This window comes from Chiloscyllium plagiosum, unplaced genomic scaffold, assembly GCF_037043375.1.
Source record: "Chiloscyllium plagiosum isolate Xiang-an unplaced genomic scaffold, Cpla_swu_hap1 HiC_scaffold_13, whole genome shotgun sequence".
Taxonomy (NCBI): domain Eukaryota; kingdom Metazoa; phylum Chordata; class Chondrichthyes; order Orectolobiformes; family Hemiscylliidae; genus Chiloscyllium; species Chiloscyllium plagiosum.
The window spans coordinates 27,687,333-27,714,985 of NW_028270151.1; the positions used below are offsets into that span (position 1 = coordinate 27,687,333).

General features: G+C 43.1%; 1 protein-coding gene across 2 annotated transcripts in view; it reads left to right on the forward strand.

Moving 5' to 3' along the window:
- Window positions 1-456: 456 nt before the first annotated feature.
- The window catches only part of LOC122556098 (claudin-1-like), a 45,297-nt gene continuing 18,100 nt past the window's right edge, over window positions 457-27,653 (forward strand). The window contains exons 1-3 of one of the 2 annotated variants that reach the window (XM_043702559.2): window positions 457-560; window positions 675-921; window positions 26,744-26,908. In XM_043702559.2, the coding sequence (XP_043558494.1) occupies window positions 699-921; window positions 26,744-26,908 (388 nt within the window). In that variant the 5' untranslated portion in view covers window positions 457-560; window positions 675-698. Of the gene's footprint in view, window positions 561-620; window positions 922-26,743; window positions 26,909-27,653 lie in introns of those variants that run through there. The other variant, XM_087993412.1, reaches the window with a different exon arrangement.

Below are 27,653 nucleotides of genomic sequence, written 5' to 3' on the forward strand. Positions count from 1 at the left end.
GGGGTGAATTCCTTTTTAAGTTGTTTCCTGGAACTCTCTCCGAAGCTGGAAAACTGGGGACAGAACTGCAGTGTCTTTGAGACTTTGAGAAAAACAGAGACACAGAGTACACTGAGAGAGCAGACTTTGGGAGTGACATGGAGACAAGCATATGGACATGGAGAATTATTTGGTACACGGAGAAACACAGACTTTGAGATACTGAGAGTGATAGAGAGATGGAAAGATATAGGAACTCAGGGACAGGTGTGGGCCATTCGGCCCCTTGAGCCATTCGGCGAGATCATGGCTGGTCTGTGACCTAATTGCCTTTAGCCCGTATCCCTTAATACTTTTGCTGAACGGAAATCCCTGTCTACCTCAGATTTAAAAAGAACAGCTGATGTAGCATCAACTGAAGATTGTTGAAGACTCTGAGCTGGGAGTCACTGAGAGATACCGAGAGTGACATCGGGTTGTGGCCGATGGAAACCTGAATCCGCCCCTTTAAGGTGTGGCTCAGAGCGAAGGTAGATCCCCAGAACTCGGCAGCACAGTAACAAATTCTTCAGCAGAGTCAGGTATAGTTCCAACGAGGGGTGATCTTTGACTGAGGGCTGTTGTCTGTAGGATTGGGGGTGGGGGGGGAGACGGTTTTTCGCTGTGAAGCTGAATTTGCCCCCTTTTCCCTGCAGGCAGAGGTTTTGGTCAGAACGCGAATGGCTAACTCGGGTCTGCAGATCCTGGGCTTCGCCCTGGCTTTTTTCGGATGGATCGGAATCATCACTAGCACCGCTCTACCCCAGTGGAAAACCTCGTCTTACGCGGGCGACAACATCGTGACGGCGCAGGCCATCTATGAGGGGCTCTGGATGTCCTGTGTGTCCCAGAGTACCGGCCAGGTCCAGTGTAAAGTCTACGATTCGCTGCTGAAATTGCACAGTAAGTCGATGTGGGCGACGGAGAGTAGTCTTCCTCTTTCTCTCTCTAACAGAACGGAGTTTTCATTGGTCAGTAGGAGGCTTTAATATCCCCTCTACCAGGTAATGGTTCATCTCCTGAAAGCCTGGACACGCACTTTCCCGGGTCACCGAGTGACTGCAATGATGGGGAAACCGCGTTCTTTCTGCTTTCAGGTCTCCACGCCGAGCACTGAGCTCTTTCTCTCTCCGGAGTGAACGGGCGGATTTACAAGGATTCCCCATTTCCCAGGTCCCGGTACGTGCTCTGTTGCCCAATTGTTTAGAAGTTACTCAATTGTTAACTCCAGTTAACGTGCTGCAGACTACACTGTCTCCGTGTGTCTGGATCTGAGGGCAAGTTGCAACTGGTCTACCTGGGGCAGGCAGCCTCTGAAATTCTTCCCTCTCTTTCTAAAACTGTGAACAAAAATCAATCACCTGTTTCTGCCTCTTCTGTCGCCCGCAGACTAAAACAGAGGGAACTGTGAGTTGGCTGGTTCTGCTCTCACTCTTGGCTGTCCATTCTGAGCCCCAGTTCATTCGTAATGGCTTCCTATCCCTTCCTCTGCTGTTTCCCCTACACACCTTCCTGCACCTCATTGCCATGTTCTCCCATATCTCCCCATCTGTAACCGCTGTCAGTTAGCACATGTAGACTGACCACACCTAGCTGGACCTTGCTCAGTCTCTCTTAACCCCTGTACTGCCTCACGTTCATCAAACTGCTGTTCAGCTCCCAGTGCATGGTAGACAAAAGCCAAATGTGTCTTGCAAAGGCAGAAGCCAGAGTCTTTAGTCCACATTGTAAAGTCCACTCCTTCACCCATGAACCCTGTCCCTGGCAATTGCCAGGGGCTGAACCAGAAACAGAAATCTCACAGTGCAAAAAGGGACCATTTAGCCCATCATGCCAGCATCTTCACATGAGCATCCTTATCTACTGCCTGTTCACAACACTTAGCTTTCTTTTCAGTCAGATATGAATCTCCAATGGCATGCTGCTAATGTTAAGGCTGCCATACACTGCCTTGCTTATCCCCTGATCTTCAAACAATCTGCCTTGCTCTTAACCTTCACTGTTCTTGCATTCTCCTGGCTGGGTTTGCACCTTCCGAAACTTTGCTGCCCATGTCCTGTTCGTCCATCACTGCTCACCTCACGGGTCTCTCACTCCAGGTCTCAATTTTTAATTTTCTCAGCTTTGGTCCCAAGTGCCTCCATCACCTTGCGACTCCATATTTCTGCAAAGTCAAATGATTCTACACCCACTGGTGTTACTTTTGCAATTCTGGATTCCCATCACACATGTTAACATGCCTACATACCTGTTGGTCCAAATCTAGAAAGTGAGTGAATACCTGACAGAATGCATGCAAGTAAATGGAATGGGGCCAGCAACCTTATTCTGTAACTAACTTCCACAATGGGACATTCACTGTTTAAATCCATGACTTACAAGGCTTTAGTTTTTGATTAAATAATTCTCATTATCAATGTGCTCAAAATGCCTTCATTTGCACTGTATTGTTCTTACCCTTTCTTTTGAAGTACAAGCTATGCACTCAATCATGAATGATCTCTTCTTCTCATCTCCTGACAGTTGTGGTTCCATCTCACCCTTTGCTACTCAACTTGAGTGATAGTTCTTTTGGGTACCTTTTAGGTTGAAGTTCTGACAAGCCATTTAATCATTGGGACATCACAGTGAAACCTAATTTTATCTTGTGCAGGATTCTTGATGAGAATCACAGCTACCCAGATTCTGCTTAAAATTTCTCCACAATTAATTAACTCAGGGAAATGTCAACCCCCCACCCCAATATTCCCTCTCTGACCAAGGTAATGATCGAGCTGTCCAAAATAATGAAGCCAATTGAATAAATTGTTGAGAATATGGGAATTGCTAGATGATGAAAGATGACATTCTTTTTGCCATTTTGGTTAGTAACACGATGAAATGGTTCTGGAAAAGTTTCAGTGGATTTGAAAACTGTCAATGTAACACCATTATTCAAAAAGATGAGGGGACAAATAGAACAGGTGACTTAACATCTATGGCGGACATGAAGTGAGAAAGATGTAGTAGACCGCTTAAAGAACCATCGTCCAAAATCACTTGTTCCTCTTCAGGCATATGCATTTTCTGTATATAGTCAAGTCTGCTGTAACATGGTAGTTCTATTCTTGTGCAACCCCATGTTATAAGAAAATCATGTAATAGCAACTAATTTAAACTAATGGGGCTGGAATCATGCTTTAGAAACAGTGACCCCAATTCATCGATCATGTTATTAGTGAATGTGCATTAACAAAATGCATGTTATAGCAGAATGATCTGTACTCTGCCTAATGTTACATAAACATTCAAACAAAATATTATCTTATGAAAAGTGTATTTATTTCATTTGAATAAACCAATACTGTTCCCATCATCTCCCTAAGGAACCTGTTCCATAGGTTGACCACATGCTAGTTGTTTTGCATACTAAGTTTGAATTCGTGCCATTTCAAACACAGCTGTGTCTTCTAGGTCCACTGGGTCATGTAAGAATGGTAGTAACTGGGAATAATCTTTCAAGAATCTTTAGATTCTGGAAACGTTTCAGTGGATTTGAAAACTATCAATGTAACACCATTATTCAAAAAGGTGAGGGGACAAATCAAACAGGTGGCTTAACATCTGTTAATGGGAATATGTGAGAGTCTGTTAGAAAGGAAGTAATAACAGAGCATACAGAAAAAAAAAACAATCAAGTGGAATCAGCATGGTTTCATAAAGCATATAGAGTCATAGAGATGTACAGCACGGAAACAGACCCTTCGGTCCAACTTGTCCATGCCGACCAGATATCCCAACCCAATCTAGTCCCACCTGCCAGCACCCAGCCCATACCCCTCCAAAACTTTCCTATTCAGATACCAGATGCCTTTTAAATGTTGCAATTTTACCAGCCTCCACCACTTTCTCTGGTAGCTCATTCCATACAGGTACCACCATCTGCGTGGAAAAAGTTGCCCCTTAGATCTCTTTTTATATCTTTCCCCTTCACCCTAAACCTATGCCCTCTAGTTCTGGACTCTCCCACCCCAGGGAAAAAGACTTTGTCTATTTATCCTATCCATGCCCCTCATAATTTTGTAAACCTCTATAAGGTCACCCCTCAGCCTCCGATGCTCCAGGGAAAACAGCTCCAGCCTATTCAACCTCTCTCTGTAGCTCAAATCCTCTAACCCTGGCAACATCCTTGTAAATATCTTCTGAACCCTTTCAAGTTTCATGACATCAAGTTTCAGGAAGGAGACCAGAATTGCATGCAATATTCCAAAGGTGGCCTAACCAATATATTGTACAGCCACAACATGACCTCCCAACTCCTGTACTCAATACTCTGACCAATAAAGGAAAGCCTACCAAACACCTTCTTCACTATCCTATCTACCTGCAACTCCACTTTCAAGGAGCTATGAACCTGTACTCCAAGGTCTCGTTGTTCAGCAACACTCCCTAGGGCCTTACCATTAAGTGTATAAGTCCTGCTCTGATTTGCTTTCCCAAAACGCAGCACCTCGCATTTATCTAAATTAAACTCCATCTGTCACTCCTCAGCCCATTTGCCCATCTGATCAGGATCCCGTTGTAATCTGAGGTAACCTTCTTCATTGAACACTACACTTCCAATTTTGGTGTCGTCTAGAAACAAACTAACTATACCTCTTAAGCTCACATCCAAATTGTTTATATAAATGATGAAAAGTAATGGTCCCAGCATCGATCCTTGTGGTACTCCATTGGTCACAGGCTTCCAGTCTGAAAAACAACCCTCCACCATCACCCTCTGTCTTCTACCTTTGAGTCAGTTCTGTATCCAAATGGCTAGTTCTCTTTGTATTCCATGAGATCTAACTTTGCTAACCAGTCTCCCATGGCAAACCTTGTCAAACGCCTTACTGAAGTCCATATAGATCATGCTGGAAGTCCATATTGATCATGAAGTCCATACATATCATGCTGGATGAATGTATTCAAATTCATTATGGAGGTGACAAACAGGATAGGTAAAGAGGAACCAATAGAGATAATAAATTTGGATTTCCATTAGGCATTTGATAAAGTGCTGCACACAAAACGCTACATAAGGCTATTTGATAAGACCAAAAGCTGTTGGCGTTGGGTGTAGTTTTTTTTCGCATAGTTAGAGGATTAGCTAACCAATACAAGATTGGGAGTTGGATAAGTTGTTGGAGTTGCACTCATCCAGGCAAGTGGTGATTTTCCATCACACTCCAGATTTGTGCTTTGTAGATGGTGGGCAAGCTTTGAGGAGTCAGGAAGTGAGTTACTCATTGCAGGATTCCTAACTTCTGACCTAGTCTTGTGGCCTTTGTATTTATATGACTGTTTATATTCAGTTTCTGTTTCTGTTCAAAGTTAATAGTGGAGGATTCAGTGATGGAAAAACCATTGAATGTCAAGTGATAATGATTAGACACACTCTTGTCAGAGATGGTCACTGCCTGGCACTTGTGTGGCGCAAAAGTTGCTTGCCAAATCTGAATATTGTCCAGATCTTGCTGTATTTGGGTATGGACTGCTTCAAGGTCTGAGGAGTCACAAATGGTGCTGACCAATCAACAGTGACCACTTCTGACCTTGTTAGAAGGTAAAGGAAGGAGACAACATCTGATTGCTGTTGAATAAGGTATGTTGCTCTGAGAAACTCTTGCACGGATGGCCTAGAGTTGAAATGATAAACCTCCAACAACCACAATCATCTTCCTTTGCAACAAGCATGTCTTTACTGAGCAGAAAACTTTCCCCTGATTCACATTGAAGCCAGTTTTATTTGGGTTTCCTGATGCCAAACTCCGCCTTGATATCAGTGCTTTGAGGAGTCAGGATGTGAGTCACTTGCAAGAAAGTTCTGCTCTTAAGTCCTATAGTCTTACTACATGGCATTATTTGAAGAAAATTGGAAGCATTCCCTCTGGTGTATTAGCCAATACCTGAATCCATCTTGAGAAAAGATGTTCTCATTACTGCACTGTTGTTCATGAGAGTTTATTGTCCAACAGTTAAAGGTTGTCTTTCCTGCATTACAACACTGGAAAAAAAAATTTTTCAATAGTTTTGCCTATTTGAGAGAATAAGGAGGAATCTTTTTTAAAAAAGGTGTCTTTGGAACATCTCCTGAAAATGTGATGGGAGCAGAGTCCTTGAATATTTTTAAGGCAGAAGTTAATAGACCTTTAAGAAAGGAGGTGGTAAGTTATTGTGGGGAAGGCAAGGATGAGTAATCAGCCATGATCCTATAGAATGATGGAGCAGGCTCAAGGGGCCAGCGACTTACTTCTGCTCCTTATTCATATGTATATTCATCCCCTTTGGCACATTGAGGGTGGAAGGCTCCATAGAAATGCAAGTCTTTCTTTTTGTGAACCACCTCTGTAATGAGCCAAAACTCTCTGGCTGATCTTTTGAATATGGGGAGGGGCTGTCAGCTGTATGTTTCTTTCTGTGTCAGAATCAATCCTTCACTTGTTTTCTTCGTTGTTGGTAACATTGGTGACAAAGTAACTTTGAATTAATGTGGTACAAGGGTCAATTGTTGGTTTCAAGCTGTATATTCTATAATTGAAAGTTAACTAAGAGTGGGTTGTTGGAACAAGTTCAAAAATGATAGTACTGAGGGAGTGCTGCACTGTCAGAGGGCCAGTACAAGTGCACAATCCTTTATCTGAAATGCTCGGGGCCAGCTGACTTTCAGAATTTTTTGAATTTCAGAATAAGTGACAGTTGATGGTGAAATTTTAACAAATCTCACCAGAGGAGCAGACTCGCTGAGTAAAACGGGCCTTGAGAGAGAATTGAGGCATGCCAGTGCTGGGCCACATCCTCACTGTCGCATCTGAGTGACACGCATCAAGTGGGTGTTGACTTGGGTTAACTGTTGGCAAGTCAAACAACCTTGTTAATGAGGAAAAAGAACTTCACAAAAAAAACCTTCGGACTTTGGAGCTTTTGGATTTCAGGATTTCCGATAAAGGGTAGTCTACCTGTACTGAAGAAATGCTGCACTATTGGAGGGTCAGTACTGAGGGAGCGAGGCCTCCTCCTGAGGTCCCCAGCATTACAGATACTACACTTTGACAAATTCAATTGACTCCATGTGGTATCAGGAAATAGTTGAAGGCATCAGATACTGCAAATGCTATGGACTCTGATAACGCTCTGGCAATAAACATACTGTTCCAGTACAGCTATAACACTGGCATCAACTTAGCAATGTGGAAAATTGCCTACTTATGTCTTGTCCATAACAAACAGGACAGGTCCAACCTGGCTAATTATTGCTCTTGATCATCAGCAAAGTGATGAAAAGGGTAATTGACAGTGCCACCAAATGGTATTTACAAAGGAATAACCTGCTCATAGACCCTTGGTTTGCATTCTGTCAGAACCACTTTGTTCCAACCTTGGCCTCCTCCATCGCCACAATGTATTGAACCACAAATTGAAGGAACAACACCTCATCTTCCACCTGCGCAAGCTACAGCCCATAGGATGCAGCATTCAGTTCTCCAATTTCAAATACTGTCCCTTTCCAACCCACAAATCTCTTCCCAGCACCTCCCCCTCCCATCCATTCCTCTCAGCCACTACCAGATTCATTCCTCCCACTGAACAACCAGGTCATACCCTCAACCTGTCTTCACTTATTCCCATCTCACCACCCTGCCCCCACTTCCCCCTTTATCCGCAGTTCCCCCTATGCCCATCCACAGTCCTGAAGAAGGGTTGCACTCAAAACATCGACTTCACCTCCTGATGCTGCCTGGCGTGCTGTGTCCTCCAGCCTCCTGCTCGACATTAAGATAGCATTTGAGTGTGATATCAAAGAACTCTACCAAAATCAGACTCAGTTGGAATCAGTGGGAAAGCTGTGCACTGGTTGGAGTCATACTCTGTATAAAGGAAGATGATTATGGTTGTTGGAGGTCAGTCACCTCAGCTGCAGGACATCTCTGCAGAAGTTCCTCAGGATAGTGTCCTTGGCTGAACCGTCTTCAGTTGCGGTCTGATTGACCTTCTGTCCATCATAAGGTCAGAAGTGAGGATGTTCACGGATGGCTACGCAATGTTCATCTGAATTCAGGATTCCTCCGATTCTGAAGCAGCCCATGTCCAAATGCATCAAGACCTGGACAATATCCAGGTTTGGACTGGTAATGAAAATATTCACACGTGCCAGGCAATGACCATCTCCAACAAAACAGAATCAGAAGGGAAGTTCTGTGATATGACCATCTCTGAATCCCCTCACTATCAGCATCCTGGGGATTACCATTGACCGAAACTGAACTGGACTAGCCATATAAATACGGTGACTGTAAGCAGGTCAGAGGCTAGAAATTCTGCAGTAACCAACTCATCTGATTCCTGAAATCCTATCCATCATCAATAAAGTTGGAAGTGTGATGAAATACTCCCCGTTTGTCTGAATGAGTCAGTGCTATTCCAATAACACTCAAGAAGCTTAACAGGATAATTTGCCTGCCTGTTTGTCATTACATTAGAATTAGAATTCAGTTTTGTTGTCAGGATACCAGAGTACATTGAAACGTGAACTAAATTGCCATGCCTTCGCCATCTTAGGTAGAAAGATATCCAGGTATGGAGAATAAAAATTCTAAACAGAGGTAAATATTTAAAAATTACAGTACTTAAGTGCTGAGCCATGGGCCTGAATTGAGTCCAACACCAGCAGGAAGCAGTTGCTCTGGGCTTGCCCTCCCCCTGGCACTGGGTCCGCTCCTCCCCCTCACCAACACTGGGCCCACTCTCCTCTCTCTCCACTCTGCTCCCCCATGCTGGGCCTGCTCTCCGCTCCCCCATGCTGGGCCTGCTCTCTGCTCCCCCACGATGGGCCCTTTCTCCTCTCCCCCATGCTGGGCCTGCTCTGCTCCCCCTACACTGGGTAAAAACAATGACTGCAGATGGTGGAAACCAGATTCTGAATTAGTGGTGCTGGAAAAGCACAGCAGTTCAGGCAGTATCCGAGGAGCAGTGGGGGGCCATTCCCCCCCCCAGCTCTAAGGCCGCTCTTCTACCCCCTCCACACTGGGCCTGCTCTCTTTCCCCCTCCACACTGGGCCCCACCACCACCACCTGCACTGGTCCCGCTGTCTCCCCCCCAGGCTGGTCCATCTTAAAGTAGAAGGTAGGTAAAAGAGAAAAGCAAGAAGAAAAAAAAGAAACAAGAAGTGCCCAGAGCGGACATGCCCCAACATCAGGACCCCTAATCCACCGCTAACATCCAACTATAGTTAGGAGCAGAAAGTGAGGACTGCAGATGCTAGATCTCAGTGTTGAGAGTGTGGTGCTGGAAAAGCGCAACAGGTCAGTTAACATCCGAGGAGCAGGAGATTCGATGTTTTGGATAAAAGCTCTTCATCAGGAAAGTTAGTAGCAGGAGTGTGGACCATCTATAACATGCACTGAAGATATTCCTTATGTAGCATCTTCTATCAGCCACCATCTAGGAAGACAAAGGTAGCAGATATATGGGAACATTAGCACTTGCCAGTTCCCCTCCAAGCCTCACACCATTCTGGCTTTGAAATATATCATCGTTCCTTCAGTAACCTGAGGATAAAATCCAAGAATCCCCTCCTAACAGCATTGTGCTGTCCATACACGTCATGACTGCAGTGATTACAGAAGGCAGCTCACTGTCACTTCTCCAAGGCAATTAGGGATGGGCAATAAATAGTGGAATAGTCAGCACTGTCCACACACAGGGATGAATTTTGGAAGGAAAGGACTGAGGGTAAGTTACATTTGTTTGGATGAGATGTCACACCAAGGCTCTGACTGTCTTCATGGTCTGATGTAGATCTTATTGCACTAATCTGAAGAGGTGCAGAGGAGTTCTCCCGAGTGTCCTGGCTGATATTTACCTCTCCACTATCATCACCACTAAAATTATAAACTGCTCATTATCCTGGTGTTCTTAGTGGGAATTTGGAAAGTAGGAATTTGCTACCACATTCCCTAAAGCAGCAACTATACATTGAGAGAGCTGTAAAATCCTTTGCAGTATTGTAAATGGCACTATAAAGGCATTTTTTTAGTTGTTGTTTCACTCTACATTTTGCCAAATGGTTTGTTGATCTTGCTTGTTGGCACCGTGGTTCGTAACTAGCATTGAGAGCTGCCTTTAATCAGCTTCAGGCAATTACACTCAAAACAGCCAATCATTAGAACAGAGCTTCCCAAACATCTAATGTTCTGGTCAGTCATGTTGACTGTCAATACTGATCTCTCCCAACACATACAGCAAACTTTTTCCATGTTCCAGCATGTTTTGGTTCCACAATCGTTTGCATTGCAGGCGTGTCCTCTTGTAGACTTTCTACTCGTCTTAATCAGATTAGATTCTGGTGCTGACAAATACTGGCAGTTTCTGAAATTGGTTGAGTTCGATCATTTTTGAGTCACTTGTCAGCCTTGGCTCACTGCATGATGCTTCTGTCTGTGAAGGTCACAGAAACGATCTCCATCCAGTTGAGCATAAATCCCAGGTGAGCTTTCTTCACTATCCAAACTGCCATTTCTCAGAGGTCCGTCTCTCAGATATAAAAGATGTCATGAAATAGTGTGTGCAGACGAGCTCTCCATAATGACCTGGTGAACACTCATTCCTTAATTGTCACCAACAAAACAGATTATTTGGTTGTTATTTCATTCTGCAAGATCCCACAAACAACACATTTCTGAAACATCTCCCAAATTCTAGCAGTGAATACGCTTCAAAAGTAGTTAACTGACTATGTAAAATACTTGGGATGATCTGAAAGTCGATAAATACAATGCAAGTTTGTTCTTGCCCATGCAGCCAGCAACACGATACCTCTGTACTGCATGTAGATCAGTTCAAACATAGATTTTTAGGTAGGTTATTGTTTATAAAGAGACTGCATGGTTTAAGGAGCCAATTGCTGAGAGCAATGCTCCAGAAAGTGAAGGCTTACTTAGTGTGTTGAAAAAAATGAGAGGGTGGAGGGAACACTGAGAAATTTGGCTGCAATATTGTTACAGAGCTGGAAAGGGTAGATGTACAAATGCTGTTGCCCCAATTTAGGGGTCTAGCATTGGTGGACAAAATCTTCAAATAAGGGGCAGATCACTTAGTACTCAGATGAAGAGGAATGTCTTCACTAAGGGTGCTGAATCTTTGGAAATCTTTACTCCCGCCACCAATGGAAGCTCAGTTATTGAGCAGAAACAAGACAGAAATCAATATATTTCTCAATACTAAAAATATCAGTGCAATGAAGGATAACGTGTGAAAATGGCATTGAAATCAATAATTAAATTGCAGAGCACATTTGATTGGCTGCATGGCTTACTGCAGCTCCTGTTTCTTATGATCCTAGAAGCCAGACTTGGGGATGGGGAATTTGGATGGAAATAAAGTGCAAGGATTTTGATAGAGATCAAATAAAAAGAGACCATCAGTGTGGTTTATTGACATGAGTGGAGATTGGAAACTAGGGATCAGGAGGCCTGAATTGATCAATAACAAATCATACAAACATTAGATAGAGGCCCTGAAATAGGCCAGTTGAAGCTTTGAATTTTATTCAATTTGGTGGATCCTCTCTGATCTGGGTTTGGTCTCTGCTTCACTTTCCTGTTCATCTTACACATAACCCTTGACTCCCTTGACTACCGAAAATCTATCTAAATCTGCCTTGAATAAATTTAAGGACCCAGCCTCCATTGCCTTCAAGGGAGGAGAATTCCATACTGAAATAATTTGTCCTCATCTCTGTCTGAAAAAGGGCACTTTTTTTTCAAAACTGTGTACCTTAAGTTTTGACTTGCCCCATATTCTTTAGGAATCCACTCTGTCCAGTTTCATAAGACCAGCTTGTTTTTCTAAAGTTCAATGGGTATGCCCAACCTGTTCAACCTTCCCTCATAAGATAACACCTTCATCCCAGAAATTAGTTGAGTGAACGTTTCTAAACTGCCTCTAAAGTGATTATATTTCCTTTCAAATAAGAAGTCCAAAACTGTGCTCAGTACTCTAGTGTGGTCTCACCAATATCCGATGTAAAACTTCACTATATTTATATTCCATTCCCACATTAAATAAACACTGAAATCAAATAAAGAACTTGGGTGGAATTTCTTAACATCGTGGTGAGAATGTGAAACTCAGAGCTTGTTATATATGAGTCAAGATTTGATGTATAACAGAGACGGAAGTGGAAGAAGAAATGAGAGTGGGTGTAGATTTGTACAGAGTACAAGTACCAGAAGGCCCTTTGGGATGTTGTTGTAATTCTACATTGATGAGAACAACTTTCTGGATGGGCTAAGTTTATGAGGTAGAGCTTTGGGAAGGTGGATGTGTTCCAACAGGTGGAACACCTATTGTGCAGAGATGACAGTAGGTTTTGGCAGTTGCAAAACAAAGGTGAGGGTGAAGGCAGCTATATCATGGAGGTGGAAGGTGGCAGTTTTCTGATAAACAGGACATGGAATCTACACGGCTGGACAGGAGCAGGTAGCTCTGGCATGGCTGCGAGGGAGTCACTGTTGCGAGAGTGACTACTAAGGATGTACTAAACCAAGAGTGAAGGAGCAGAGTTTGTGTTCAATAGCCAATTAAGCATTGGTCTATACTCACACAATGGAAGAAATCCCAGCAGCCATTTTATGCACAGTAAGCTTTCTCAAACTGGAATGTGCTAAGTGACCAGGTCATATGTTTAATGGGATTGGGTGGAGGATTGTTGTTGACCAGGGTGCAGAGAGTGTGCTGCATTGTTGTTCTTTCAATAGTGCCTTAACATCCAACTTGGTGGATCTGTTGGGTCTTCATTTAAGGTTTCATTAGAAATACAATCCCTCCAACAGTGCGACATCCTTTCATTGCCATCCAAAATTGTTAGCATACGTCGTCAGCTCAAATGTGCTTAAACCCTGATCTGGGAGCACAAGGAGTGAGCTGGAAGTCAGGACAAACTAACTTTTTAAAATGTGTCATCATAACCTGAATACAAAGCTCTTTACTGAAAGGAATTAATATTTGTTTTCAAAAAGGATGGAGAGGGACTGACAAGGAGTTAAACATGAACAATTTATTTCTGTGAAGGGACTCTCATTTCCAACTCCTATTAAACTATGGTGGGTAAAAACAATGACTGCAGATGCTGGAAACCAGATTCTGGATTAGTGGTGCTGGAAGAGCACAGCAGTTCAGGCAGCATCCGAGGTGCAGTAAAATCAATGTTTCAGGCAAAAGCCCTTCATCAGGAATAAAGGCTGAGAGCCTGAAGGGTGGAGAGATAAGCTAGAGGATGGTGGGGATGGGGAGAAAGTAGCATAGAGTACAATAGGTGAGTGGGGGAGGGGATGAAGGTGATAGGTCAAGGAGGAGGGTGGAGTGGATAGGTGGAAAAGAAGATAGGCAGGTAGGACAAGTCATGGGGACAGTGCTGAGCTGGAAGTTTGGAACTGTGGTGAGGTGGGGGAAGGGGAAATGAGGAAACTGTTGAAGGCCATATTGATGCCCTGGGGTTGAAGTGTTCCGAGGCTGAAGATGAGGCGTTCTTCCTCCAGGTGTCTGGTGGTGAGGGAGCGGCGGTGAAGGAAGCCCAGGACCTCCATGTCCTCGGCAGAGTGGGAGGGGGAGTTGAAATGTTGGGCCACAGGGCAGTGTGATTGATTGGAGCGGGTGTCCCAGAGATGTTCCCTAAAGCGCTCTGCTAGGAGGCGTCCAGTCTCCCCAATGTAGAGGAGACCGCATCGGGAGCAACAGATACAATACAATTAGTGGATGTGCAGGTAAAACATTGATGGATGTGGAAGGCTCCTTTAGCGCCTTGGATGGAGGTGAGGGAGGAGGTGTGGGCGCAGGTTTTGCAATTGCTGCGGTGGCAGGGGAAGGTGCCAGGATGGGAGGGTGGGTTGTAGGGGGGCGCGGACCTGACCAGGTAGTCACGGAGGGAACAGTCTTTGCGGAAGGCGGAAAGGGGTGGGGAGGGAAATATATCCCTGGTGGTGGGGTCTTTTTGGAGGTGGCGGAAATGTTGGCGGATGATTTGATTTATGCAAAGGTTGTTAGGGTGGAAGGTGAGCACCAGAAGCGTTCTGTCCTTGTTACAGTTGGATGGGCGGGGTCTGATGGCGGAGATGTGGGATGTGGACGAGATGCATTGGAGGGCATCTTTAACCACGTGGGAAGGGAAATTGCAGTCTCTAAAGAAGGAGGCCATCTGGTGTGTTCTGTGGTGGAACTGGTCCTCCTGGGAGCAGATACGGGCGGAGGCGGAGGAATTGGGAATATGGGATGGCATTTTTGCAAGAGGTAGGGTGGAAAGAGGTGTAATCCAGGTAGCTGTGGGAGTCGGTGGGTTTGTAAAAAATGTCTGTGTCAAGTCGGTCGTCATTAATGGAGATGGTGAGGTCCAGGAAGAGGAGAGAGGTGTCAGAGATGGTCCAGGGAAATTTAAGGTCAGGGTGGAATGTGTTGGTGAAGTTGATGAATTGCTCAACCTCCTCGCGGGAGAATGAGGTGGCAACAATGCAGTCATCAATGTAGCGGAGGAAGAGGTGGGGAGTGGTGCCGGTGTAATTACGGAAGATGGACTGTTCTACATAGCCAACAAAGAGACAGGCATAGCTGGGGCCCATACGTGTGCCCATGGCTACCCCTTTGGTCTGGAGGAAGTGGGAGGATTCGAAGGAGAAATTGTTAAGGGTGAGGACCAGTTCGGCCAAACGAATGAGAGTGTTGGTGGAAGGGTACTATTGGGGACATCGGGAGAGGAAAAAACAGAGGGCTTGGAGGCCCTGGTCATGGTGGATGGAGGTGTAGAGGGATTGAATATCCTGTTAAATTATCCCAAGCATCAAACTGTCTTGGTGGAGATAATTTTGAATTATTTGGTCATGTTTTAAAGCTGCTGATATTGAAGACCTGTCACCATCCAATAGTTCAATTTGGTTTAGTGCTGTCACTGAAATAAATTAAGCACATATCCATTGAGTCATTTACTGGTCTGCAGTGTGATTCCTAAGTTGTGTACTAGTTCAAAGTCTAACAGTTGAACTGAAACTAATCCAATGTGTCTATTTCAGTAGTTTTGGTGAGGTAGTGATTTAGTGTTTCAGGTGGAATTACAAGATCATATACTTTTGAAGAACAAGATGTTCTTTAAGCAACACCCAAATCAGATGAACTGATTAGTATTCGTGGGAGCAGACTGTGTTCAAATTGGCTGCAGCATTTCCTGCATATGTGACTGCTATATATTTAAGAGACAAAGTTTCTTTATTGGTTTTGGGATGTGCAAAGGTTGTGAAAGGTGCTATATAAATACAAGTTATTCTTTATGGAGACAGAAATTGATTTAATGTAGCGCTTTTTTTTAGAGGTGGTTCTAGGCTGTTGTCGACATTTCGTTCTGTTATTTTGACTGGGCCCCCCTGTGTATACCAGCTCAAAGGCATGAATTGGAAATTGAGTTTTTAATTACTTTAGTTATTCATCCACTGCCTTTTGTGAAGACCAGATCAATTATATCATCTGCAAGGCAGGTTAGAACAGAACATCCTTCAGCATTATTGATGAATGACTGGTGGGTGCTTGGTTGGCAAAATGTGTGTGATACCACCCAGTGATTACATTGCTGGCAAGCAGTACCTCCTGGCCCAGGAACAATGGCCAAGCAACGAGGAGGAGATTCTGGACTCCAGGAATAGATTCATAACTTCAGATTGCAATTCTTGTTGAAGGCTCTATACCCTAAACATATGTTTCAGTCAGGTTTCGAGTTTTAATAATATCTCCGCTCATACACTTAGCCTTTTTTTGCTGAGCAGGTCAACAGAACTCACTAATTCAGTAACTCCCTGAAGGCAAAACGTCGCCAGGTGAACTTGGATACTGGCCCATTTTGTGTTATCTTTATGACACACTGCCTAGTTAACTGGAATATAATTTGCATCCTCCGTCAACTCCTCCAGTTGTACTGGAACCCCATGTTCTTCCAGTCTCTTGGATGAAATAACATTTTGGAAATACTCAGCATTTCTGATAAAAGTTCAAAAGCCTGAGATATTTACACTGTTTTTCTTTTCACGTGGATACTTCCAGACCTGCACTTCCTATTTTTGGTTAAGATTTCCAATATTTTGTTCTGGCCTCCAGCATGTTGTCTATTTTATTCCACTATTGCTGTTATGCCTCTAGAACATAAGCTCTAGAACTCCCTCCCTAAACCTCTTCTCCTTTTGTCCTTTTAGTCATGACTCTTAATGGCACCTTCTTAGGCTCAATGTAAGTTTTTATCTGAAGCCTCTTGGAAAAAGAACATAATAGGAATAGAATTAGACTTGTTAACCCTTTGATGAGATTATGGTTGAGCTTCTGCCTCAACCATCTCACATTATTCCCATAAAACATCCCTTTGCATCCAAAAATCTGTTCATCTCAGCTTTGAATATTCACAATGATTGAACATCCAATGATTCCCTGCAGCTCCACCTCCATACTGCGGAGGATTCCAAAGATTGACAACATTTGAAGTGAAGACATTTTGCACAACTCAGACTAAAATGGCCAACTCCTTATTCTGAGACAGTGATCTATCATTTTTGACAACACAGATAGGGAAACATCTTCCTAAACCTGCCTTGTCAAGCCTGGTATGTATTTTGTAAATTTCAATACCTCAGGGAAGGAAATGGTCAGAATATCAGGCTGATACTCTGGTGGGATATGAGATTAAATCTCACCATGGTAAATGGTGCAATTTGAATTCTAGAAACATCTGGAATAAAAGGTTAGTCTAATAAAATCCCTGCAGTGTGTAAGTAGGCCATTCAGCCCATCGGGCTAACACTGATCTTCCAAAAAGCATCTCACCCAGACCCACCCCCTGCCCTGTAACCCTGAATTTCCCATGACTAACCCACCTAGCCTGCACATTCCATGGTACTATGTGCAATTTAGCATGGCCAATCCACCTTACCTGCACATCTTTGGACTGTGAGAGGAAACCAGAACACCGAGAGAAACCCCACACAGACTTTGGGAGAAGGTGCAAACTCCAAACAGACAGTTGCCCAAAGCTGGAATTGAACCCTGGCGCTGTGAGACAGCAGTGCTAGCTGCTGAGCCACTGTGCCACCCATATAATGGTGACCGTGTAACTGTTGCCATTTGTTGTAAAAGCTGGTTCGGGTTCACTAACATCCTTTAGGGAAGGCAATCAGTCATCCTTACCCAGTCTAAATCTAGACCCACAGCAGTGGTACTCTTAACTGACCTCTGAAATGGTCCTAACAAACCACTCAGATCAGGAGGGAGTTAGAGATGGGCAATAAATGCTGGCCTAGCCAGTAATGCTCACATCCCATGAATAAAGTTTAAAAGAACACTCATTCTCCTAAATTCTGGAGAATGTAGATCTAATCTGCTCCACCTCTCCTCAAACCCCTCATCATAGGAACCAGTCTTGTGAACCTTCATTGCTGATATAGGTATATCTTTCTCTGAGTAAGGAGATCAAAGCTAAATATCTGGAGTACTGTGAGATCACACCAAGGTTCCATGTTGTTGCAGTTAGACCTATTTATTCACGGTACTCCAGTCCTTTTGTTATTTGCTTTTCTAATTGTTTGCTTTTTTGAAAAAAAAATGTTCATGGCATTTGGGCATTGTTGGTTGAGCCAGGATTCATTATCCATCCCTCATGCACCTTGAACTGAGTTGTTTGCTTGGGCCATTTAAGAGAGTAGTTAACAATCACATTGTTGTGGGTCTGGAGTCATGTGTGGGCCAAACTGGGAAAGGATAACGGATTTTATATTGTAAAGGACATTAGTGAACCAGGAGGGTTTTTACAACAATTGACAGTGGTTTTATGTTCAGCATTTAACTAGCTTTTAAATTTAAATTCTTTATTCCATTAAAATGTCCCCATCTGCCATGGTAGGGTTAGAATCCATGACCCAAGAATGTTAGCCTGGATTCCCAATTACTAAATCCAATGATGTAACCACTGCCTCCCTGATTGTGCTTAAACTTCATATTCACTTTCTCTAATTCATATACAAGGACCATGCATCTCTGAGTGGTCACATTATCCATACTGTCTAAATTTTGAAAATATTCCAGCTTTTTTCTACTTTCCCTTCAGAAAGGGGTAGCTTCACACGTCCACATGTTATACTACATATGCCTTGTTATTATTCACTCATTAAAGCTTGGCATACAATCTTGCTGCTGTTCGCACCTTCCACATTGGTTACTTTCCCATCCAACTGCATCATTAGCAAATAGCTAAGGAATCTCTGTGTAAAGTGTTTAAGTTCTTGATGTAGGTTACAAATAGCTGAGGCCCAAAAACTAATGGACCCCATTAATTACAACCTGCCAATCTGAAAATGACCCACTTACTCCGACTCTGTTTTAGGAGTGAACCAATCCTCTAGCCATGTTGATATCCATACTAGTTCTATTAGTCCCAATTACATGCAATAACCTTTCACTTGGCACATGATTGAATGTTTTTTGAAAATCCAAATACTCACTTGTTCTCTCTTTATCCATCTCACTAATGACATCCTCAAAAACTCAAATGATTGTTAATGCAACAATGTTTGTAAATCCATACTATCTCTGCTTGGTTATTCTATGTGCCCAGTTGCCATGTGTATAATGCCATTTTAATATTTTCCCTATTTCTGATGTTAGTTCCTTCCTCCTTTCTTGACTAAGACAAGCTGCATTTGCAACCTTCCAAGATATGGGAGCAGTTCTGGAACAACAAAACCAATGATTGCTGAAAGCAGTATAGTGCAGGCAATTGAATTGAATTGAATTTATTGTCACGTAAACCGAGGCACAGTGAAAAGCTTTGTCTTGCGAGCAATACAGGCAGATCACATAGTTAAGTAACATAGATGGTAAATAATAGGTAAACAGCGGCAAAAACAAAAACACAGGTACGGCGAATGTTAAGAGTTTGTGAGTCCATTCAGTATTCTAACAACAGCAGGACAGAAACTGTTGCAAAACCAGCTGGTGCGTGTGTTCAGGCATCTGTACCTTCTCCCCCGATGGTAGAGGTTATAGAAAAACATTGCCAGGGTGGGATGGATCTTTAAGAATACTGGCGGCCTTTCCTTGACAGCGGGCCTGGTAGATGGATTCTGTAGATGGGAGGATGGCCTTTGTGATTGTCCAGGCCGAGTTCACCACTCTCTGTAAAAGTTTCCGATCTTGAATGGTACAGTTGCCATACCAGATAGTGATATAACCAAATAGAATGCTCTCAATGGCGCACCTATAAAAGTTGGCAAGGGTATTCGCTGTCATGCCAAATTTCCTCAGATGCCTGAGGAACAAAAGGCGTTGTTGGGCTTTTGTAACCAGTGAGTCCACATGAAGAGTCCAAAAAAGCTTGTTGTGGATGACTACTCCCAGGAGCTTGACACTCTCCACTCGTTCCACCTCTGTGCTGTTAATGAGTGAGAGGCATGAGTAACATCCCGCCAAAAGTCAATAATGAGTTCCTTGGTTTTGCTGGCGTTGATAGCTGGGTTGTTCTCTGTGCACAATTTTTCCAGGTCTTCCACCTCCCATCTGTAATCTGATTGTCGCCATCTGAGATTCGATCGACTATGGTGGTGTCATCAGCGTACTTGTAAATGGCATTAGTCTGGTATTTGGCGACGCAGTCATGGGTATACAGTAAGTACAGTAGGGGGCTGAGTGCAGACCCCTAAGACCCCTTGAGTGTTCGTGAGGATGAAATATTGTCCCCAATCTTCACTGATTGTAGCCTGTGGGTCAGGAAACTGAGGATCTAGTTGCAGAGAGTGGGGCTTAGTCTGAGATCACTTGAGGGGATAATAGGTTTGAAGGCTGAACTGTGGTCGATGAGTACGATTCTTACGTAGCTGTTCTTGGTGTCAAGATGTTCTAGGGATGAGTGATGGGCAAGTAGTATGGCATCTGACGTGGATCTGTTGGTCTGATAGGCAAATTGGAGTGGGTCAAGAGTAATGGGGAGGCTGGAGTTGATTAATGCCATGATCAGCCTTTCAAAGCACTTCATGACCACCGAAGTTAGGGCCACTGGGCAGTAGTCATTGAGACATGCTGCATGAGTCTTCGGGCCAACATCATCCCTGTGCCTATTGAAACTGGCAGGGACAGTTGCCTGCTGCAGGGAGAGGTTGAAGATGTCTGAGAAGACGTCTGCTGGTTGATCTGCACATGCTCTGAGTGCACGGCCTGGTACTCCGTCTGGTCCCATTGCTTTCCTTGGTTTCGGATGAAGGAAAACTGATCTGATATCTGATGCAGCGACTATTGGGATAGGTTTGTCAGGACTTGTCGGAATAGGTGTTACCTCTCTGCTGAAATTCTGCTCAAAGTGAGCATAGAAGGCGTTGAGACGACCTAGGAAGTATATGTCATCGTCTGCTATGTTGCACAATCCCTGGTTTGTGAATGGGTTCTGTACCAGAATCTGTTTGCAAGTTGGATATTTGTAAACCAAGGAGCCTCTGTAAATGGAGGTTGTTATTACAATTGGAGATGAAGGAAGAAATGATTGATGTGGACAGTTGTGTATGTTTGATCCAACGCTTCAAAATCTTTTATATTCCTGAGTCAGTGTTGATTTGGAATAACACTGCTCTGTTTATGAAAGCGTTGCACTTATTTCATTGCTCAGCATCTTTTGAGTTGTTTAGTGCCGAGAATGTAATGAGAAAGGTTTAGTCAGCTTGGGTGACTCATGTCATGCTGATCATAATGTTCTTTGTTGATTTTTGTTTGCTGGGTTTGCTTAAAGGAATGTCCTGTGCTAACAAGAAGGATGTATCCAGAAATTGCATCTTATTTAAATCAAACAAAAGCATGGGGCCTAAAGTTCCCATGTGTTCTCCATGGCAACTCCTTGACCTTTATCTTATGCAGTATAGATTCTTATTCCTTTTGGAATTTGGTATTTTTATACCTGCCCTGATGAATGCAAGAAAACTTTCACAATGGTGTTGTCTTTTTCAGTAATGCTCACATGGTGTGTAACCAAGTGACCGAGTGTTTAAAACAACGCATTGAAGAGCTGCTCAGGGCATACTGGAAATCTTCCTCTTGTGAGTCTTTAATGTTTTGAGATAGTGTAACAAAAGAACTTGCATGACTTTGGAGCATCATAAACACTTTACAGACAATAAAATACTTATAAGTGTGTTCCCTGTTATTATGAGACACAGCAGCCACTGTATGCACAGCAAGATCCCACAAACACAAATGAGGCAATGAATAGCTAAATCCCCTGCTCTTTTCCAAATGCTGCTGTGGGGATATTTTTCTGCACCTGAGGGGACAGGTGAAGCCCCTGATTAATATCTCATCCGGACGGCAACTGTGCCAATAGCACAGTACAGAATAATCCCCCTATACTTGAGAGTCAACCCGAATAAAGTCCTCAAACCTCTGAACTGGAACTTGAGTCTGTAACCACCTTGTTCTGAGGCAAGCAGTGCTTCCTATGAATACCAGCAGACACTGGGTTTAAATTATTGCAGAAATGGCTCAGGCAAAGTGACCTTCAGTGGATGAGGCTGGTTCTGAAGGCACATTTCATACTGATAAAACTCACTTTTAAAATGTAACCTCACATCTCAGTAAACTTCCTTCTTTGTTAGGGGGAAAATTGTAGCCATCATAGTCTGTAAAATGAAAGCAACAATTCTGGAAATACACAGTAGATCAGTGAGTGGCTAAAAGACCACCATGGATTTTTTATGTTGAACTGAAGTGTTTACCTGTCTTTTGCAGATGCTGACCACTTGGTGTATGTTTACATTTTTCCTGGTTTTGCTCATGCTGTCTTTAATATCTCAGTGTAATAATTCTTTACAATTAATGGATGAAAGATTAATGACCTATCTGTGATTTGGGGATTATCTTTATTATTCTCCTTTTGAGATTTGATACCAAAACTTGCTAATGCAGCATTTTTGTACATATTTGTTCACAACTACCACCAGGTCTCTCTCATCATACGCTCCCTTTTACATTGTGCCACTTGGCTTGCATTGTCCCTACTCAGTCTTCTGTCAAATTATATCACCTCCGTTTATGTGTTGAATTTCATCATCCATGCAATCATTCCACCAGCCTCTGTATTTTTCTGAAGTCTCTCACTACCTTCCTCATTGTTAAAAATCACACAACACCAGGTTATAGTCCAACAGGTTTAATTGGAAGCACACTAGCTTTCGGAGCGACGCTCCTTCATCAGGTGATTGTGGAGGGCTCGATCGTAACACAGAATTTATAGCAAAAGTTTGCAGTGTGATGTAACTGAAATTATACATTGAAGAATTGATTCTCTGTTAAGCCTTTCATCTGTTAGAATACAGTGATAGTTTCACTTCTTTCATGTGTAAGTCACAAAACCCTTTTTTTTAAAGTTGCATTCTCGGGTTAGCTGTTAACAATGGTGATAGCTAGACAATATGTTGAAGGTGTTAGCCCCCTGTGTTCTCTGTCTATGACCTGATGTTTAGATTGATTCTAATCTAAAAAGTGAGATAACAGAGTTTTACATAAATTCATGCAGTTTTTGAGCTCAGAGTTCTACATGAATGTATGCAGTTTTTGAGCAAAGTGTAATGTAACTCTGCAAGTACAAATTCACCCCACAAAATATATGTGTGCATGTGGATCTTTGTCTGTCTGTGTGTGTGTGTCTGTCTGGGGTGGGGGTTGTGAGTGTGAGAAAGTGTGTGTGTGTGTGTATTGAGTGCAGAGTATCCTAAGTCTGTGAGGGGGTGCATGTGTGAGTGTGGGAGTGTGTGTGTCTATAAGGATATGCGTGGGTGTCTGTGTGCACGTCTGTGTGTACCTGTGTCTGTGTGTATGTGAGAGTGTGTGTGTGTAGGAATATCTGTGTGTGTGTGTATAGTGCAATGGTGGTCACCTGTAATGTGACATGAACCCAAGGTCTCGGTTGAGGCCCTCCCAATGGGTACCGAACTTAGCTATCAGCCTCTGCTCGGCCACTTTCCTCTGCTGCCTGTCCCGAAGTCCACCTTGGAGGATGGTCACCCGAAGGTCCGAGGTTGAATGTCCTGGACCACTGAAGTGTTCCCCAACTGGGAGGGAACCCTCCTGTCTTTTGATTGTTGTGCGGTGCCCACTCAACCGTTGTTGTAGCCTTTGCTCGGTTTCCCCAATGTACCATGCCTCAGGGCATCCTTGCCTGCAACATATAAGATAGACAATGTTGGCTGAGTCACATGAGTACCTGCTATGTACAAGGTGGGAGGTGTTCCCACGCGTAATGGTGGTATCTATGTCCACACTCTGACACGTCTTGCAGCGTCCATCGTGACAGGGTTGTATGGAGTTCTCCTGAGAGCCGGGCAGTTTGCTACGAACAATGATCTGTTTGTGGTTTGGCGGTTGTTTAAAGGCAAGTAGTGGAGGTGTGGGGAAGGTCTTGGTGAGGTGCTCATCCTCATTGATAATGTGTTGCAGGTCATGAAGAACATGGCGTAGTTTTTCAGCCCCTGGGAAGTACTGAACAACGAAGGGTACCCTGTCAGTTGCAGTACGCGTCTGTCTCCTGAGGAGGTCATTGCGGTTCCTTGTTATGGCATGTCGGAACTGGCGGTCGATGAGTTGAGCATCGTACCCCGTTCTTGTGAGGGCATCCTTGAGTACTTCCAGATGTCCGTCACGTTCCTCCTCATCTGAGCAGATCCGGTGTATGTGTAGGGCTTGTCCATAGGGAATGGCTGTTTTAATATGTTTTGGGTGGAAGCTGGAGAAGTGTAGCATTGTGAGGTTGTCTGTGGGTTTGCGGTAGAGTGTGGTGCTGAGGTGTCCGTCCTTGATGGAGACGCACGTGTCCAAGAATGAGACAGACAGTCGAGAGTAGTCCATGGTGAGTTTGATGGTGGGATGAGACTTGTTGATGTCACTGTGTAGTTTTATCAGTGACTCCTCGCCATGGGTCCAGAGGAAGAAAATGTCATCAATGTACCTGGTGTACAATGTTGGTTGGAGATCCTGCATAGAGAAGAAATCTTGTTCGAACCTGTGCATAAAAATGTTGGCATATTGGGGTGCAAATTTGGTCCCCATGGCTGTTTTGTGTGTCTGGATGAAGAATTGGTTGTCAAAGGTGAAGACGTTATGATCGAGGATTAAGCGGATGAGTTGTAGGATGGTGTTTGGAGACTGGCAGTTGTTGGTATTGAGTACTGAGGCTGTTACCGCGATGCCATCCTTGTGGGGGATGCTGGTGTAGAGTGCGGAAACATCCATTGTGACGAGGAATGTTCCCGGTTCGACTGGTCCGTGGGTGCTGAGTTTCTGTAAGAAATCCGTAGTGTCGCGATAGAAGCTGGAGATTCCCTGTACAATAGGTTTCAAGATGCCTTCCACATAGCCAGAGAGATTCTCACATAGGGTCCCATTGCCCGACACGATGGGACGTCCCAGTGTGTTGGCTCATTGTTGACTTGCTTTCAAATTTAATGCAATTAGCTCACTTTGAAATTAATTCCTGCACTACCAAATCCAAATGTTGTTAACAGCAGTAGTCCTGGTACAGAGTCCAGTGGAAATCCACTCTGTACTTTCCTTCAGTTGGTGAACTGCCATTTAAATAGGAAGGTAAGAGCTAGGATCAGGAGTGGGCCATTTAACCCCTCAAACCTGCTCTGCTATTCTGGTAGATAATGGTTTATCCTCTGTCTCAATACAATATTTTGGCACTATTCCCATATCTCTTGATATCTTTAATATCTGTAAGCAATCAACCTCTGCCTTTGATTGACTTAATGACTGAGCCTCCACAGCCGTCTGGATCAGATAATTCCAAAGATTTATTACTCTCTCAGTGAAGAAATTCCTCCTTATTTCAGTCCTAAATAGCCTGCCTCTTATTGTGAGACAGTATCCTTGTGATTCTAGATACCTCACTCAGAGCAAACATCCATTCTTAAGACTATAAGGCATAAGAACAGAAATAGGCTATTCTGCCCATCAAGTCTACTCTGCCATTGAATAAGATCATGGCTGATTTGATAATCCGAAAATCCACTTTCTGGTCATATACCCATAACCCTTGATTCCCTTAATGATTAAACGTCTTTTTTTTTCAGCCTTAAATCGACTTAACAACATAACAGCTACAGCTCTCTGTAATAAAGAACTCCACACATTCGCTACTCTTTAGAAGAGAAATTCCTCCTCACTTCTGCCTTAAGTGGGTGACCCCATATTCTGAGATTAAGTTCTTTGGCCGTCAACTCTCCCACAAGGGGATACAACCTCTCAGCATCTACTCTAGCAGGCACCTTAAGGATTTTAGATACCTTCAATAAGGTCACGTCTCGTTCTCTGAAACTTAAGTGTATACAAGGTCAACCCAGTGAATACTCTCTCATAATAAAATTCCTCCATACATGGTACCACTCTAGTGAACCTTCCGTTGACAGCCTCTCGTCCAGTGTATCTTTCTTTAGGTATAGGTTCAATATTTTTGATGTACATTGACTAGTGCTTTGTGTAGTTTTAGCAAAATTTCCCTATTTTTATATACTATTCCATTTGAAATAAAGACCTTCTCGATTGCCTGCTGAACTTGATTGCCAGCCTTTTGTGATTTATGGACAAGGACTCCCAAAATCCCTCTGTACTACTGCTTTCTCTCATCTCTCTCTTTAAGTAATATTCAGCTCTTCTATTCTTTCTGCCAAAGGGCAAACTCTTTAGCCTATTGACTATGGCATATTTGACATCCCAATTCTAACGCCAAATAGCTATACTACTTCTCCTGTTGTTCATTGTTAACCGAAAGCAACCAGACTGTTCTCATTTGCCTTTGTATTCATGAGGACCCCTACATCCATGTTCTGCCTCACTCAAAAGGTCATGCTACTTGGACTCGCCTGAGGAAATTTCACTCCAACCGAATGAAGCAAATTAGAGAGCAATGCTTTCTAACAGCCTGCACCACCAGTTTAACCATAGTTTCTTCTGCTGATTGCATCTTTAGAACTTGCCCAAATTCACTGCATTGTTCAGATGTACTTTATGTACAATCACATTTATCATTCATCAGCTTCATAATGATTAAGAGACCAAATATCGATTATATATTCAGGCAAAAACACCTAGTTTTCCTTCTTTTCTGTTTTCCATAGCATTCTAGACACCGGTGGTATTTCAAGGTAATTCTTGCTAATTATTCCCTGACTCTGCTCCAAATGTAATGTTGCAGTCCACCAGATCTTTTGCTTCTCTGGTGGATCCATACTTTATCTATTAATTTTGTTCCACCCAAAGTTTAATTATTGATCTTTCAAGCCCAAACAAACTTAATTTATTCTTTTGAACCCGATAAAAATGTTATATGTTCCAATGAGATCATCATTCATTCTCCTAAACTCCAGAAAATCCAGGACCTATATCTCCTTTAAGATTAATCCTGTAATCTCATGGGTCAGTGGAATGTTCGAGATTCCTACATGATATAGTGAGGAAGATAATTTTGTGGCAAGATCTTTTGCCTTTGTAAATGTTTGTAATCTCTTGTGAGATGGGTGACCAGCGATGAAGATTTGGTCAGCATTGAAAATTCTTCTGAACCGTTCAGTTAGAAACTGTGTTAATTGATAGGATAGACAAAAACTGATCTTAACTCATTCTTGGTATTCATAACCATGTGCTTGTCTTTTTCAGGTACGATACAGGCTACTCGCGCACTAATGATCATTGGAATCCTATTGGGAACCCTAGGGATCCTGATCGCTGCAATGGGAATGAAATGCACTACATGTTTTGCCGATGATAAAAAGAGAAAGGGACAAGTAGCTACTGTTGGGGGAATCATGTTCATTATCTCAGGTACAAATGAGGCGAAAGTGCTTTTCACTTACAAAAATGTCCAAAGGCACAAAAATGTAACTTTTCAATTAGGGGAGGGAAGAGTGGAGAAAATCCATTGGCTTGGTTTGCACATTGTGTCTATTTTTATTTTTAAGGAGCTATTTGAGTATTTAAGCATGCTATCGGATTGGTGCCAAAATAGTCAATTCAAGATGCAAGCAATTATCTCAATTTGGAGACTGTGGAAATGTGAAATGAAAATGCATTCATTTTTCAGCCAAAGAGTCAATGATCTAAATGTAAGGTAGCGTCGCTATAGTTTTATCCAACCATAGGGCTATCTTTTCTGTTAGAGAGACATATATAACTGATGATGGTTTAATCTGAGATTCACTGTACTTCTGGCAAGGGGAAAGAATGAGACGGAGAGTCCTTCATTGTAACCTCAGCTGGTGCAAGAATTGAACCTGTGCTGCTGGTATCACATGCCAGCTGTCCAACCAATTGATCTAACCAATTCCCTATATGACTAGAGTGGATGAAATTGAATAGCTAAGTCCAGGTAGTTACAAACTGAAGAAAGAAAGTGTTATCCTGCTTTGTGACTTGGACTTGACTGAATCAAGAAAGGACTTGAGAGATTCTGAGGGTGGTTTTCGATTTTGCAGTGACTACAGACGTCTATGTGTGCAGTCAGTCCCATGGAATGCTCAGTAGATCTGAGTTGAAGTATGAGGAGTGGACTGAATCTTTACAGTTTTAT